The following is a 16,350-nucleotide window of genomic DNA, read 5'->3' as shown; positions in this document are numbered from 1 at the left end:
TGTTAGGAAGGCTATCCACACAACACAGCCCACCGTATTACTAAACTCAGAACTGCTTTGAAACAGTTGATACGACATGGAAATTATTTATTCCTTAATGGTTTTGAGAAACCTCCTCATAAAACCCATCTGGGCCAGATATCTTTTCTCCAATTACTTTCTGGTTAATGGTGATGATTATTGGTTGATCCACATCTTCAACTCCTTAAGTCAGTTTTCCTAAAATAAGTACTCTATGTATCTAAGTCTGTACTGTCCAATATGCTAGCCACTTGCTGGATGTGGCTGTTAAGCACTCAAAATATAACTAGCCCAAACAGAGATGTGCTGCTCAAAGTATAAAATATGCTGGGTTTCAGAGTTAGTATTAAAGAGGATTGTATGGTTTCACTTATATGTGAAATCTAAAAAACAAAAACAAAATACTGAACTCAGAGAGGAGACTGGTTTCCAGGGGTGAGGAAATGGTTGTAGGGGACCACAGGGCAACTTCCAGTTATAAGATCAGTCAATACTGGGCATCTCATGCACAGCATGGTGCCTATGCTTAACAATACTGTTAAGTTATACAATACTGTATTGTATATTTCAGAGTTGTTAAAAGAATAGACCTTAAAAGTTCTCACCACAAATTGTAACTATATGAAGTGATGGATGTGTTAACTAACCTTATTGTGGTAACTGGTTCACAATACATACCTATGTCAAATTATTACATTGTCCAACTTAAACTTACACAATGTTATATGTTGATTAGATCTCAAACTGAAAGGATTGGAAAAGGACTTTTACAATATATTTACAAATTGAAGTCTTTTGGATACGCTGGATTAAATGTTATCAAAACTAACTTTTTAATGTAGCTACTAGAAAATTTGAAATTACATGTGTGATATATTTGTGGCTTGCGTTGTGTATTTATTGGATAGAGCTAACTTAAAATTTCAAATTACTGGTGTAGAGTTGTATATAGTTTTCTTATATGGATTATTTATTGATTGATTTTAGGAGGAGAAACATCGATCTGCTCTCCCACCCACTGATCAAATCCCGTCTGTGCCCTGACCAGGGACCAAACCTGAAACATTGGCATGTTGGGGCAACTCTCCAACCAACTAAACTACGCAGACCAGGCTGGATCTATATATTGTAACCACTTCCTTCTTGTGAGTTTCCTTCCTCATTCTGATTTTTCAAAATCTTTTTTTTCTCCTTATCACACTTGCCAAAAGCTTATCTGTTCTTACTGATCTTTTCCTAAAGCCAGCTTTTGTTCTCGACCTACTTACTAGTTTATAGAAAATAGAGAAGACAAAGGAACATGTTACCCATTAGAGATAAAAATCTGCAAAAATCAAGCGTTTTCCTTTACATGATAATCTGGATTCCCCAACAAATAAACTGCAAGAAAAAACTAGAAAGAAGGAACAAGATATTTATGGTTTCAATGTAATGCACAAATCTGATCTATTTGGGGTCCTGACTTGGATAATTCATCTATTAAAAATTTTAGGTGTATAAATGTCTAATCACTGTTCTACATCTAAAACTAATGTACTGTATGTCAACCACAATTTTAAAACAAATTTAAAAATTTCAAGAAACAATTAGGGAACTATGCATGCTGACTGGATACTTGGTAACATTAAGGAATGGCCATTGTTTATTTTTAGGTATAATAATATGTGGCCGTGTTTTTTTTTTAAAGGTACTCTTTTTGAAATACATATTCAAATTTTCACAGTTGTGAAGTCACATTCGAAATCTGCTTCAATCTAATACAATGATGGTGGCGGCGGGAGCGTGGAGCGCAGATGAAAGAAGACTGGCCCCGGGTTGGTGATTGTTGAAGCGGGAAGATCGCATGCAGGTTTATCACGCTAAACGACGTGAGGATGTTTGAAACTTCCCATTATAAAGAACGTGAAGGAAAGCAGGTCCTGATTATCCTGGCTTGGCCAAAAGTCCCCTACACTTTTCCCATTAAAGACATTTTTTTCACCAATAACTTTTATTGATTTGGATATTTTGAGTAACGCCAGCTATCTCCCGCTATTGGCTTCTAATGGGGAGAGGCCAGGGATGCTGCTAAACATCTTCCAACTCATAAGACAGCCCCACAGCAAAGAATTATTTGGCTAAAATGTCGATAGTGCCAAGAAGCTGCACAACCCACTTTTGACACATTCAATCAGTCACAGCACCTTCTCCATACACCGCACACATCTTTTTTTCATGTTTCGGTTGTGTTTTAACCTTTCTTGAAATAATAAAGCATAATACCCCCAAAAAGTGGTGTATCTTCTTCCGTCTTCAATATTAAAATGGCTGCACAAAAATTCACCAATTTTGATGAGCTCTTTTTTTAAATGTATGCTGGCTTGACAGTTGTTACAACACAATCTAGCGAAATAGTTTCCAATGAAGTTAAAAACAACTAAGTACTGCTAGAGCCGGCGAAAAAACTAAACAAACTTTTTGGCTAACCCAATACTAATCGAGTTGACTGTTCTGTTTTCTGGCTCATATGTTTGTTTTCATCTTTTAAAAATTCCTTCTCCATTTTGGCTTATTTTACTCATTCTAGGTTCTCTTCTCCCCTTTTTATTGAATTTATTGGGGTGACGCCGGTTAATAAAATTATCTGTTTCAGGTACACAACTCTACACCATCTGTTAGGTTTCTTTTATTTTTCATTTTGTTTTCTAATCAATGTACTTAGGCTATAAATACTCCTCTGGGAATCGTTGGCCCTGTAACATGTTTTCGTATGTGCACACTCCCTCATTCATTCCCAGTGATTTTGTTTAGAACTGGTTATATTTTAGTGACAGAGGAATAATCGAGGTAAGAGATTGCGGCAAGCCTGGAGAACTGGGAGGAAACCATTGTAATTTTTCAATTACACTCAACATGCAATATTGTATTAGTTTCAGGTGAACATGGTGGTTGTGGACATTTATATAACTTACGAAGTGATCCCAATAGTCGTCATTTTTTGTTGACTGTTTCCCCACCATGTTTTTGTCTAGACAGACCTCTTCTACCAGAGCTTCTCTGTATCGAACATTCTAGCTCCGAGGCCGAATTCCGTGTTCTCATTGAGGCTGCCAGAGCCTTTGGCTAAGGCAGCACCATGATGACGCTGAGGCACGGGTCGTTTCTGTGGTACCTCTACCTGGACAAGCTCTACTGCTTACTCTCTGTGAGGAACGTGAGGGCCTTGGTGGAGTACTTTCACCTCCTCGATGTGCACCGCAACAACACCCTGAATGGTCAGTATTTTCAGGAACGTCTCCTCTGGGTCACCACCTGGTTTTTACGTACTAACTTGGACTGGAGACTGGTGGCGGTCAGTGGGGAGGATAAAACTGCAGGCTCTGGGTTGAAGTCCTGGCTCTACCCCTCTACCCATCACTCCTTGGTGATCTGAAGAACATGTCATCCTCCTCCTTAGGTCTCTCTTTCCTCACCTGTAAATGACGGTTCTAATAATGGAGTCCATCATAGTTGAGGGGGAAAAAGGTAATCAGCCCTGACTGGTGTGGCTCAGTTGTTCGGGTGTTGTCCTGCAAAGCTGAAAGGCTGCTGGTTCGATTCCTGGTCAGGGTACCTGCCTGGGTCGCAGGCCCAGTCCCTGGTCAGGGCGTGTGCGAGGCAACTGATGGTTCCTTCTCCTTCTCCCTCCCCTCCCTGCTACAAATAAGTCTTTAAAAAATAGATAACGAGGCAATGTATGGAAAATGCTTAGCACACGGTAAGGACTTAGTGTTTATTATCATTAATTTTTCCTGGGGGCTGAGGCCCCCCTCCACAAAACTTCTCATCTCTCAAAGGAGGTTTGAATCAGGTGGTCTGAAAGGTCCCTTCTAATTCTCGGTATTTGTGAGTGTACAAAAAAGTACTGACAAAAAAGTACTTGACCCTGCCTTTGAATGCACAAACTAATAGAAGACCAGTTAAAATACTTGAGGGTTTTGTTTTGTTTTCTTTTGTTTTAGGACAGGGTATAAATAAGGTATCCTATCCATTCATTGTGACCTGAGATGAATGTCATTGGTGAATAAGGAGTTTCTCCCATAAAGATTTTTAAAAGTTCATTCAATCTTTAAAAAATAATAGAAGAACACATTCGTTTTCTCATGATTTCATGCCTCGGTTTTCCTCTTTACATATATATAGATTTACACATGGCGTGTCACCAAATCTTCGCCGTAACACAGTCCCAGGTCATGCAAGTGCAGGGCAACTAGCTGTAAAGAGAGGACCTGGGAGGGACACCTGTAGCTCTCGACTCGAGTCCACTCTCAGGCTCACCGGAATGTTTGCTGAGACGGGTCCGTCTCCCTGGTAATGCCCTCCCTCCCTGGTGATGCAATACCCTAGAGGGAGTCAGGCTCATGTCCCCTGGTCGCCAAGGGACTGGAAAGAGTGAATGCACAGGGGATGTAGCATGACTTCAGGCCTTGGAGACTGGAGGGGGCCGGAGTCGGCGGGTTTAAAAACAGTATTTGCTAAGTAGCTTCGAGTCCCACGGTAAAGCATCTCTCAAAAAGCATCTACACAAACGTCACTGTGTATATATGGGGTGTTTTTCCCACATGCTCATACCTGGCGGGGTGTAGAAGGAATATCAAGAGACCATCAGAAGCCCCCACCAGAAGTCACCATGACATTGTGACAAGTTCACTGTGCTCTTAGCCGGGACTCCAAACTACAGAGATTCTTTATGTTTAACGGGACCTATCGTATGCAGCGGAAAGCTTCTGTGACCAGTGGGCAAGGGGAAATCCCATGTAGACGAAGTAACGTGAAAATCCCTTAAGTTACCATGGGCAATTTGTGTACACTGTATAGCCACACACCACTGTATAAATGTATCACCATGTTTGTTTCTTTCATTTTATACGCCCTGAGACAGATGGTTGGTGAGTAGAATTTCAGCACAAACCTTCCCTGTTCCTGGCAGTATTTTCTTCTCTGATTGTACATGCCTCAACATGCTCTAATGTACAAAAGATATGACTCCTCCCCGGGAAGAGCAAGACAATGGAGTCACGGGGACCACACGGAGATCCCAACTCAGCCACCACGCGTGGTTAGCTGCAGAGCTGCAGCCGCTTCACCCGGGAGCTTGTTAGACATGCGGACTGGGCCCCACACCGGAATCCGCGAATCCGAGTGTGCATTTTAAAAGACCCTTGGGTGACCGTATGCTTACCACCGCTCAGGCAGCGCCGATGTGGACATCACTCTGCGAGGCTCATTGTAAAGGCAGTGCTGCCACCTTCCCCTGAGGGCTGTCAGGGTTCAGCGACAGGTGGGCTTTAGGGCTCAGCACCTCAGGTGTTCAGTAACAGCTGTTTCTGTCCCTCATGGCCAGACGCGTTCACTTTCACGTAAGCATGAGAAATATTGATACTTTTATAGAACAGAAATGATTTTTAAACCTCTCGTTTTATTTATCTCAAGTGAAAGGCCCAGGTGAAACGTCAGCTTCTCCAAGCAAGTGTCCTAAGTCGCCAGTGAGAATTAAGCTCCTCCTTTCTCCACGTACGAGGGGCGCTCTGCGCCTTTATTGGCTACCTACGCACAGCTGGCCGCGCCATCGAGTGTGTGGGCAGGGCCAGGAACCAAGTCCTCTCCACCCTCATTCTGCCCCCTTGGAGCGCAGAGCTTGTCCGCATGGCTTGAGCGCAGCCAAGGTTTGAGGAATTGTGGGAGGTAGAGTAGCAAAGCCAGAACACAAAGCGGCACCATTGCGTCTCCCAGATCACAAACTTCCAACATCAGTACCATTGACGCAGCTCCCAGTTCCTTAGCCTTTTGGAGCTGTTTCTGAATAATCTATCCCCTTGTTTCCCTCCTGTTAACAGATGTGCTGTTCTACCACTTTCTTCATCATGTGACTAACTGGAACCGGAGACAGATCATGCGTGTGTTTGACATGCTGGACTGGGATGCTACGGGCGAGATTGGTTTTGACCAGTTCTACATGCTGGTCTGCATACTGCTGGCAGAGCAGGCGAGTATCAAGCCAGGGTCTGGGGCAGAGGAGGCCGAGCTCGGCCGCTGCCACCACCTCACGAAAGGTAGCGCTGAATTAAGAGGACACCAGAAACGCTCTTCCTTTCACTCAAAACAGGAAGAACGTAAGGAAGAACTATTTCTGGTTCCCAAACAGTCCATCAATAACCTGAAAACTCCCAGCCCCTGGCCTGCCCGCCTTCGGCCCTCCACCCCACACCGCCTCTCCGGACAGACCCCGCGTCCCTCCTGGGCATGCGCTGCCCTGCCTGCTCCAGCTGCTGCTCCTCAGAATCACCGAGCGCCTCCCTCCTTCAATAGTCCCCGTTCTCAGAGAATTTTCTGGAGGGACGAAGGACGGAGATGAGCAAGGCCCTTCTCTGGGTTCCCACCTCACCTTGAACACACGTCTAGTGTGAATCTACCCTACCCACTCCCCGCTCCTTGAGGAAAGGCACCCACCCCTTCATTGCTTTGCCCCACCGCCGCCATGCTGCCCAGGCAGGCTTCTCCGAAAGGAAGGGAGCGCACCCTCGCGGCTGGAGCCCCTCTCCAGCACAACGCGTCGCGGCCTCAGTGCCCCTTGAAGGCGGATGCGGAAGCAGGACCTTGTGCACTGGCCACAGACCCTTTCAGCCCTGAGCATCTATGCGTTTGCCTTTAGCTCCCAAGGGAATGGAGGAGAGAACAGAGGAGGAATCTTGACACAGCAAGCTTAGAAAAGTGGTGCCAGCAACACTGTTTCTTGCCTTACCCACTTGTCTCCAAACAGAACCACCTGGAAGAGCAATTTCTCTTCCGCCACTCCCGGCCTGTGTTTGAGCTGCTCGACCTGGACGGGGAGCTGAGGATTGGTGCCGAGAACTTCCACATGTACAACTTCCTCTTCCACATTAAAGAACAGGAGCTCCGAGACTTCTATCATGACTTGGACATCACAGGTGACCGTGTAAGTGCTGATCCCTAAAGTGTGGCCTGGCAGCCTCTTTGTCCTAAGGTGGAGGACAACATCCCACTACCTGCAGAAGAGACAGGGGAGGAGGAGGGTGGGAGAGGGTGGGAAAGCCTGCTCGAGCACGACGTGGTGCTGGGATCAGAAACATCTGGGGATGCATAGGCCTGTGGAAACGAGAGGACTGAATGACGACATGCTCCATCACAGAATGTGGATGCCAAATTACAGACCCTTAGACAAGGACGTATGTTAATACGGTGGGAGACTGTTGGCGTAGGGCATACAGATTTAAGTAGGACGAAAAAATTCTATGATGGGAGCAACAGGAGCCAAATCCTGAGACAACGGTGGTGAAGACTGTGACTTCAGCCCAGTTAGAGAGGAAGTCCACGTGGGGGAAGTGAGTGGGAGCTAAGGTTGAGAAAGGTGGATCCCAAGATGTCAGCCCGAACCACTTGGACTTGATGTAATACAAGAACATGGCCCTTGGTTCCCTTACAGCCTATAATAGGCTCTCTGTTCCTGGCTCCGAGACTACAATTAGATGATAATTTTGTCCTAATTATTGAGCCTCTTTAGGTTTCCAAGTTTTTAAATGAGGAATGATTACAATCCTGGTGTCATCTGAAACAAAGTATCAAATCCTTCCTGAAATAATTTTTCTTTCTCCCCCCCAACAAAAGCGTCTTAATTACAAGGAATTTAAGCTGTTTACTATCTTCAGCATGGACAAATACCAAGAGAGGCAGAAAGCAGAGCTCGACAAAGAGAAGGAGAAAAAGGAAGAGGAAGAGAAGGCTCTGCTCAAGAAAAGGTCACACACAGTTCATGTGAACCCAGAAGATGGTCTTCTCAGAATATATGAATCTGAAAGTAGAGTATAAGTAATGACAACTGTTAATGTCTTTAAAAATAAAATTGAACACTGAAGTGGCTATCTGGACACTGACTTTGATATACGAAGGGTTCAAACGAGTGTTCCCCGAACAGCAGGTTCTTCCCTTTAAAAACCCACTGACCGCACACACGACTCTCAGCAATGTCACGGGAAGCAAGCGCGCTCTCTCTCTCTCTCTCTCTCTCTCTCTCTGTCCATCGACACGTCCCAATTCTGCTGCTGCTTTCCAGATCAGCCCTGTTCCTTAGGTCCCCGTGTGTCCAAATAATTGCCAGCACGTACTGGAGCTAAGCAGCTGAAAGAGGGTAATGCCTTCCCAACGTCAGTGACCAACAGTCCAGGGCTTTCAGAATCCTTCCTCTTCTCCCAGTCCTTCGGCTGAAACTACCTGGACCCAGACACTTCAAAATGGCCGAGGAGGAGGTGCCTCTGACCATAAGGGAAACGGACTTTTAATGATACTGGGGGCTGTGCTCTTCTAAGGACCCGAAATACCCTCTGACCGGTTATGCGCTTAAGCAAATGTGTCAAATCTGCTAGGGTAGTCAATATGACAGGCACTTGTATAAGTTTTGTGTTTTTTTTGTATAATGAATGCCTTGAATAATGTTTACGCGTTTTCAGCATGGGACTTAGGAATCCTCCCTACCTGACTGTATGGAGATGTTAATGATGGTAACTACCATTTAGTTTAAGTATTACTTGCTATGGGTCCGATGGGTGTTTTAGATGCATGAATTTATTTTTTCTCACAACCCTCTGAAACAGGCATTAGCCTCAATGTACAGATGAGGACACTGAGGCCTACAGATTTTAAGAACCTTACCCAAGAACACCTGGCTCACTAGAGGTAGGACCAGGATGCAAATTCAAGGTCAATGACATGCCTGGGCTTAGAGCAAGCGATCCAAGTCACTCTTCAGTTTTAGCAGATTCTATTTAAGTTTTAAGCTAGCATTTCACTGGTTCAGAAATCCTTTCTGTATCATGCTAATAATTACCCCATTTCTTTCTACCATAAATTTCTGAGGAACAAGCTTGGCGAGTAAAGAAATACAGCTCAGTTACTATAAACAAACAATCTCTTAAGGCTACATTACGCAATGTAATTGACTGTAAGGCATCCAGTGAGCTCCGGAGGACAGTATGACCAGCAAAGATCACTGTGTCGAGGCGCAGCAAGAACGCTGCTTACCTAAGACTGCCATTTGGAAGTCAAACTTATAATAATAGAAATCACACTAATTACTATGAACGCTTTCTACACTTACTCTAATAGACATGACATTTTGATAACACGCTTATGACCACGTATAATGTTTGGCAGCCAAAACCCAAGTTCCTAGACTTCGGATTTTCTGAATTACACGTGGGGAAAACAGTACGCACCTCAGGAAATCGTGGTGAAGATCAGAAAGCTGCAAAGCAGCTCACTTAGAACAGGGCTCTCCCCATCCTCTGATTTGGTGAATAGTTTGCGGTCATCCTCCCAGGAGAATGCCCCCTGGCAGACAAGTTTGGACACTGCAACACCGACACAGAGTGATGCACCAAGAGACTAGTACCGTCCGGCTGGAAAATGACAGCTTGAGGCTGGTCATCATTCTGAAGGGCCCCCCCAACTAGGCTTACCTTGGAACAGATGCCTGTCTCTCCTATGGCTTCGTTCCCCATTATGAGACCCGTCCTGAGAGACATAGAAAAGGTAACCACGGCGTATGTTTCCTCAGACACGGTCTCCAAAGCAATGAAGACACTACGCCCTTTACTGTTTCAGACGGGGGCAGTGAGGGAGAAGGGGCAGCCAAAGGTAATAGGTGAGCAGGTTTTAATTTTGGCTAAATAAATTGTACTCTAAAATGTAAATGTTTAAATTATTCAATTATTTCAAATGAATCTAAGTTAATACTAAATTTAATAACCGAAGTTTGATACATGACCAGATAGTATAGTTTTCCCCTCCTTCCTGGAAATCATCAGGGCAACTATAAAAGGTATCATGCCCCAACGGTTAGATTCCTTTTAAGAGCATATTTATAAACTGTGTGGTTCTAGAACGGAATCAGGAAACTGAGCATTTACCTCCCATGGGCCCAAACTGAAACTCAGTGTAAAAACTAAAATTCAATTGCACCTTAGTGAAGTGACACTCTTTTGGGACTAGGAGTACAACAAAGACAATCTGTCAATGTCCACATTAGGGTTTCTTTTCTCAATTACATTATGTGACTTAAATTTTTAAATGTGTTTCTAGGTACACTTCAACTGAGTTTCACTATTTCCACACTGAGTCAACCTACTGTGCTGCTAAGGGTAGAGCTTCTTAGACCAAGCACTGTTAGTAGGCTTGGAATGGTAGTATCACTGCACGATGATTGTGGCGTTGTTACGTTAGAATTCCTGGGTCAACAGCGCATGCTTGTCCAGGGGCCTGAGCAGCGGGTGGACAGCAGCAGCCACAGGGGCAGGTGATCGGCAGGCTTGACTGAGGAGACGGCTACAGTTTCAGCCTAGCACCATGGGACCGGGTCCTCCACAGTCTCTAACTGCCACAAAGAGAAAAGAATTTCAGAGGATGCTGTCTAAGCAAAGTGAAATCCCTTCTCTTCTACTAGTCCTTAGCTCTCGTGTATTTTCCTCACATGCCTCACGCCACAAACAAAGACTAGAAAAGGCCACATCAACTATGCTGACACCTGCTGGAACGGGCAGTCACCAACATGAGCAGCCCCCAAAGCCAGAGAGCAGAAATCCCGGGGGGCCTGGCTGCAGCAAGGGCGCTGACCGGCTGCATTCCTCTTTTCTCTAATAAGGAGTATCAGGAGGAGTGTGGTAGGCAGCTGGAAAAAAACTAAATCTGGTTTGCTACTCCTTCCCTTGTGCTGAAATAAATGCCATATACTGAAACCATAAAAAAGAGCGCAAATTTTTTTTTTTTTCAATCTCAGCGTGGGTAAGACCTTTTGAAGTTACAAAAACCAAGAAGGCATAAAATACAAGACTGACCTGGCCATGAAAAACTTAATGTTTGCACATGGTAACTTACATAAAAACAAAAACAAACCTTAACATGATTGAAAATGACTAATTTCATTAGTATAGAAAGAATGTTTGCAAATCAGGAGGATAAAGACCAAAATGCACTAGAAAATGACTGAAGTTAAAGAGAATTCATGGAGGGGAGAACCACCCAATGGCCTTAAAATATATAGTAACATGCTAAACTTCATGTGAAAAAAAAACACAAAGTAAAAACCAGGGACATACATTTTCACCTAGCTTGTCAGAGATCAAAGAGTTGGTCAGGGTATAGGGAAATAAGAGCAGTTATACTGTTAATTGTATTAAAATTGTAAACTATTTGGAGGGCAATTCAGCATCTACTCCCTAAATGTATATACTCTTCGATCTAGCAATTCAACCTCTTCAGGAGTGCATTCAATAGATGTGCACACAAAGGATAGACATTAGAAGGGAACATTTCACGGCAGCAGCACGGTTCCCAGCAGCAAAAGACTGGGAACAGCCAAGCTGACCAGAGCTGAGCCTGCAATCACTGCGGTACTCCAGACAATAGACTGCTGCAGCTCTAAGAGGTGCGAAGCAAATCCAGCTCTACCTAAAAGGACAACCTGAGATTCACCATTTTACAGAAAAACCAAAGATGTAGAGCCATAAATGTACTTATGGAAAAAACAGGGCAGGGTGGGTGACGATACTCATCTACACCAGAGCAGCTCTCCTACTGGGGTCCCCGGACAAGCAGCAGAGCAGTATCTCCTGGGATCTTAGAGAAATAGAAACCATGGGGCGCCGCTCAGACCTCCTAACTTGGAGCCTCTGGGGAAAAGACTCCAGCAATCTGTGTTTTAATTTAGTAAGCCTTCCAGGTAATTCTGGTGCATGTTCAAGTCCGAGAACCACGGTGCAAGAGTATCTTTAAAGATACCCAGAAAACTGGTAACAGTTGTTACCTCTGGAGAGAAGAAATAGAAGATGAGGAACAGGACTGAAAAAAGGACTTTTCACTTTTGTATGTTTGCATTTTTTCCCATCATGTATATGTATCACCTATTTTAAATAAAAATTTAACAATCAAACCTGCCACTTTGATCCAAAATGGGTAAGAAATGAGCCCAGTGATTCAGGAAAACTGAATTAACAAGTTTTGGTTTACAGCACGACTCTTAAAAAAAAAGAAAAACAATCTATTTTAGCTCAAGATTTCAATGCGAAAAATAAAAAAGTGTATCTATAAATGACCATGTATGGTTTGGCATTGCAGAGCCTCAGTCTGGTGATAATAAACTCGTTATTTATTGAGCTGAGGTTTTAAAAGGGAAGAAAACCTTTTTAGCGGTTTTGCTGGACTAAGGCAAATTACCCTTATTGTAAGAATAACAATTTAAAAAAACAGAAAGGCAAAGACAAAGAGAAAAATTAACAATTTTTTTTTAAAAAAAGCACAAAAACCCTACACACTAAAATTGTACATATCAAGTATTGGTCCAATCTTATATCAATCTATTTACAATTAAACAGCACCACGGTTTTCTCCCCTAGGTTAAACATGCCCCAAAAATTGTTATTCAAAGTATATGTTCCTTTAAAATAAATTATTGAGCGCTCAAATACTCAACAAACAAAAAAGACCTTCTACCAACCATAGATTATTAATGATATCACCAAGTTTACTTAAGAAAAATAAGTTTAAAGCACTTTTCCCAGTTGACAAACTTTGAGAGATGTTGCTAGTCAATGTGGCACACAAATTAACAACGATTTTTTGATGATGGGCACTGTACTGAAAGACCTTCAGATACCTCCCACCTCCATATATAAAAATACTCCTTTGGAATTAATGCTGCTGTATCTGCCTGGATTTAGATTCGATTATCAGCAAACCTAAATTAAATGTAGCCACAATCTTTCAAATAATTGCATTACAAGGGGAAGTAGTTAAAGCTCTCAGAAACACGTTACAATTATAAATATTATTATATCTAACAGGCTATAGGAAGTTTAATACCATTTTAAACATTATCTTTAAACTAATTAGCAGTTTCATTTTGCCATTAAAATTAATAATGGTGCTTCATCACCACACGGGTGTGGAGGTTTGATACTTCCTAGCTGCGAACAATGTAAGTGCCACCTTCCTCTCTCTTCTATCTCGTGGATTGTCAGGGGTACAGTGATCGTGTGGCAGCCCCCTTCTCACTACGGGAACCAATCTTGAAAAAGCTCCAAATTAAATATAATCGTTGGCAGCTTTATTCCAGTCACATTACAAAAGAATCAGGTTATCTCACCTGATTGGTCAGTCCTCTATGATCATATTTGTGGATGGTTCTTAATTTGCCTCTTTGCTAGGGAAAATGAGAGAGGAAAACTGTCATCCATCATAACTAAGGTTAGTGAACTGGAAAGCGCTAACATACAAAGCAACATTTCACCATTTGGTCTCTCCGTTAATGTTTAAGTGACATCAGTAAATCTGTCACATTAGTCAATTTTGACTTGAAATTTTCTCCAACTGACTGAAAATAGGCACAATTCCCCCAGGCACAGGTGGGATGGGCTTCCTTACACCCTTCCTGCAAACTTGGGGGAGAAAGGAGACTGACTTTATTATGTTGCAGTGGGAAGAGCTGCACTTGATTCCTTGTATTCCCTGGTCCAGAATCCATGCATTTGGCGGCAGTTAGCTCTGAAAAGCCCCAAGCAGAGCAGGGAGAACAATCATGGTATTATATAGTAGTGACCTTCTAAACCTGGGTATGAAAACAACTTCGTTGTATAGAAATTTCAAAATACCTATGCAGCAAGAGAACAAGAGACTTTTCAACTGAGTGTCAGTTGAAAACCAGAGATCTGATTGCACTAAATTATTGCCTAGTGTTCCAGAAGGTGCCTGCCACCAATGTGCTGGAAGGCACCAAAATTTACTGGGAATGTAAATAAAGAGCTCAACATATGGGGATAGGGTAAGCACTACTGAAACACAATTTACCAGTCTCTAATCCTTTATGACTAAATCGTGTATGAGCAAAGAATTAAGACCAGAATAGAAGCAAACCTCAAATACTGCTCTTTCCAGTTTCCATTTTAAAAAGCTCAAGTCTAATAACTGTTACTGATGATTTCTGGAAATTATATTTGATTTATTTCTATAAAAATTCTGTATTCACAAGGTGCTTGGTGCTGTTCTTCACGGGTGCAATGTTCTACATACTGTCCCAGTCATTTAAATACAGCCGTGACACAGTTGCTGGGTGTTTCAAAATAGACGGTTATCTACCTCTTAACTGTCCCTCAAATTAGAAATTACAATTACATGAGTCTCAAAGGCTAGCTCTTTGTGTTTTATTAATTATTTTGTTGGTCTCCATCACAGATGGAATTTTTCACTGGTAATTCCTCAGAACTAAATCCATTATACGGAATTCAGAGCAGTGAAAATAAATTTCACGCCACAGAGTAGGAAACAGCAATAAAAAGGATCGGGAGGGACCTGGGGACCAGCCAACAGAACCAGCTCAGTTCTCAACTGGTGTTGGGTTTCGCAAAGGTTGGCTCATTATGACCTGTACAACATAGTCCTTTGGGATCTTCAGCTCTTCCAACCTCATTTTGTCAGTGAGAGGTCTGCCCGAAAAGAACCACCGCTGACTGCTCGGCTCCACTCCCTCCGCTGCGTGCAGCCGCCTCTTCATGTGGTACACCGTGTCTGTGCTGCGCACCACCAGTTTGAGGTCTTTGCCAGTGGAGAGGCGCAAACGAAGCTGACATTCGTATCCAGAATTGGGGGGTGGCTCAGGGATATCCAGAGTCTCTATGTCGCTCTTTTCCTCTATCATGTTGATGGGCGGTGCCAGGCAGTAGACTGGAAGCTGGTATCTGTTCCCCAGTTCATCATAGCACTCTGTGAGTGCCCCTTCAGGAAGAAGATATGAGTAAGAGTTTAATCTAAATGAATGCATTTTTGTTTACATCTTGCAAAATGCTCAAGCATCTCTTGCTAGCTTGCCAATGTAGGAAAAAAATATTAAAATAACGTCAGTCACTGTCAACTTACCATCCATGACAGTCATCAAGGTCCATGACCAATTAGTTGAATGTTTTTCTAATTTTATGTTAACCAGGACCCTCGCTCCTTACCCCATCTCTTCTATTTAATACCTAATGCACACTTTCATTAAAAGATAAAGAAAAAGCAAGCACACAAAATTCAAATTTCCTAATATCATTAATGTTTAGACCAAATTAAGGAAAAATTCAAATTGCATTGGGATATCTTTTTAAGAAAGATTAAGCTATCTTGAAAAAGAGAAAGAAAAAAAAGGATCTCTAAGCCCAATTCACCACAACAGTGTTTCAGCGGGATTTCCTTAGCACATAGACTTAAGCTAAAATGAAGGACTTGGCCAGAGGCCCTTACAGTCCAAGGGAATCACAAACTTGAGATGCCACTGGCTCACAGCTTATACACCTATAATGAGATTCATTAGCCCAACTACCACAGAAACCACTGGGGTGTTGTATTAGCCCCAATTAGTCAATGTTACAGAGAAGTCATGGGTTAAAAAGGAAGAACAAAAGGGGAATTAAGTTTACGACCAGCTGGATCAGTGGAAGGAAAAAAGCATTTATGTTTTAAAAGAAAGTATTATTGACTATTTTTTTTATAAATCATAAACTACATTATAATTACCAGGACTTCCCCAGGGAGCTTAAAAGCATACTTAACAAATGTTTTATTGTAAGGTTATTCCTAATGTGCCCTTTGCTCAAACTGGAACATTCATGTTAGCTGATTTTCAATTTGGATAAGAAGTAAAAACATCTACCATGCTCAGAACACTTACGCACAAGCTACTAAACATGGGGAGTGGGAGACTGAGCAACAGTTACCAATGACCAAATGGGTTAATGAGCTGATCTCTGGTTGCCATCAACAGGCTGAACACACAAAGCATCGGAAATGAGGGTGAAGTCACCAACCACCTGGGTCAATCAGGTCTGCCTTCCAAGCACGTCACAGGAGCAGGGGTGAGAGCTAAGTCACCAAGCATGACACACATGTGTAGCTCCCTGGCCTCTAATGATCCTGCCCGGCCTGTGCTGATCACTAAGCACTGTGAACACTGCTGTGACACTGTAAAAATGGACCTACCCCAAGCATAGCTGGGACTAGTTCCCCACACTAGGAACTCACAGCCATCACGCTACATGCAGTGCCAGGGCTCTTTATAAATAGAGGTACAGTCACTTATGCAAACTCCCCTGTTTATATACTTTATACAGCCTAGTCCTAAGGCAAAAAAACCTCTAGGTATTTTTCAGAGGGACTGGCTGTCAGGACAGTAAGAGAAAGCGGAGCGCTCACTGAAGACCGCCGCCGCTATTGGGTGAGCCCCTTCAGATGCGGAGTCCGCCGATACTGAGGGGTCAGTCATGTCAGCCCGAT

The 16,350-nt window shown here is 43.0% G+C and overlaps 2 protein-coding genes across 2 annotated transcripts in view; one reads left to right on the top strand and one right to left on the bottom strand.

The window, feature by feature from the left end:
- Nucleotides 1–3,139: 3,139 nt before the first annotated feature.
- EFCAB9 (EF-hand calcium binding domain 9) lies at nt 3,140–7,866 on the top strand. Its single transcript, XM_054567875.1, has 4 exons — nt 3,140–3,275; nt 5,877–6,025; nt 6,800–6,976; nt 7,666–7,866. The coding sequence occupies exons 1-4, from the start codon at nt 3,140–3,142 to the stop codon at nt 7,864–7,866; spliced, it is 663 nt and encodes a 220-aa protein (XP_054423850.1).
- A 4,387-nt stretch (nt 7,867–12,253) lies between these two features.
- Nucleotides 12,254–16,350, bottom strand: part of UBTD2 (ubiquitin domain containing 2) — a 36,710-nt gene continuing 32,613 nt past the window's right edge. The window contains exon 3 of the mRNA XM_054568047.1: nt 12,254–14,817. Within this exon, the coding sequence (XP_054424022.1) occupies nt 14,420–14,817 (398 nt within the window). The 3' untranslated portion in view covers nt 12,254–14,419. The remainder of the gene's footprint in view (nt 14,818–16,350) is intronic.

This window comes from Pteronotus mesoamericanus, unplaced genomic scaffold, assembly GCF_021234165.1.
Source record: "Pteronotus mesoamericanus isolate MK-2021 breed Mesoamerican mustached bat unplaced genomic scaffold, CSHL_Meso_final contig_2, whole genome shotgun sequence".
Lineage (NCBI taxonomy): Eukaryota > Metazoa > Chordata > Mammalia > Chiroptera > Mormoopidae > Pteronotus > Pteronotus mesoamericanus.
The sequence above is the reverse complement of the archived record's forward strand: the minus strand, read 5'-3'. Positions and strand labels throughout refer to the sequence as shown.

Excerpts from the sequence above, each read along its gene's own strand:
- EFCAB9 (XM_054567875.1), top strand. The coding sequence starts at position 3,140 with ATGACGCTGAGGCACGGGTCGTTTCTGTGGTACCTCTACCTGGACAAG. Across the intron at positions 3,276-5,876 it reads CCGCAACAACACCCTGAATG|ATGTGCTGTTCTACCACTTT; the intron begins GTCAGTATTTTC and ends TCCTGTTAACAG. Across the intron at positions 6,977-7,665 it reads TGGACATCACAGGTGACCGT|CGTCTTAATTACAAGGAATT; the intron begins GTAAGTGCTGAT and ends CCCCAACAAAAG.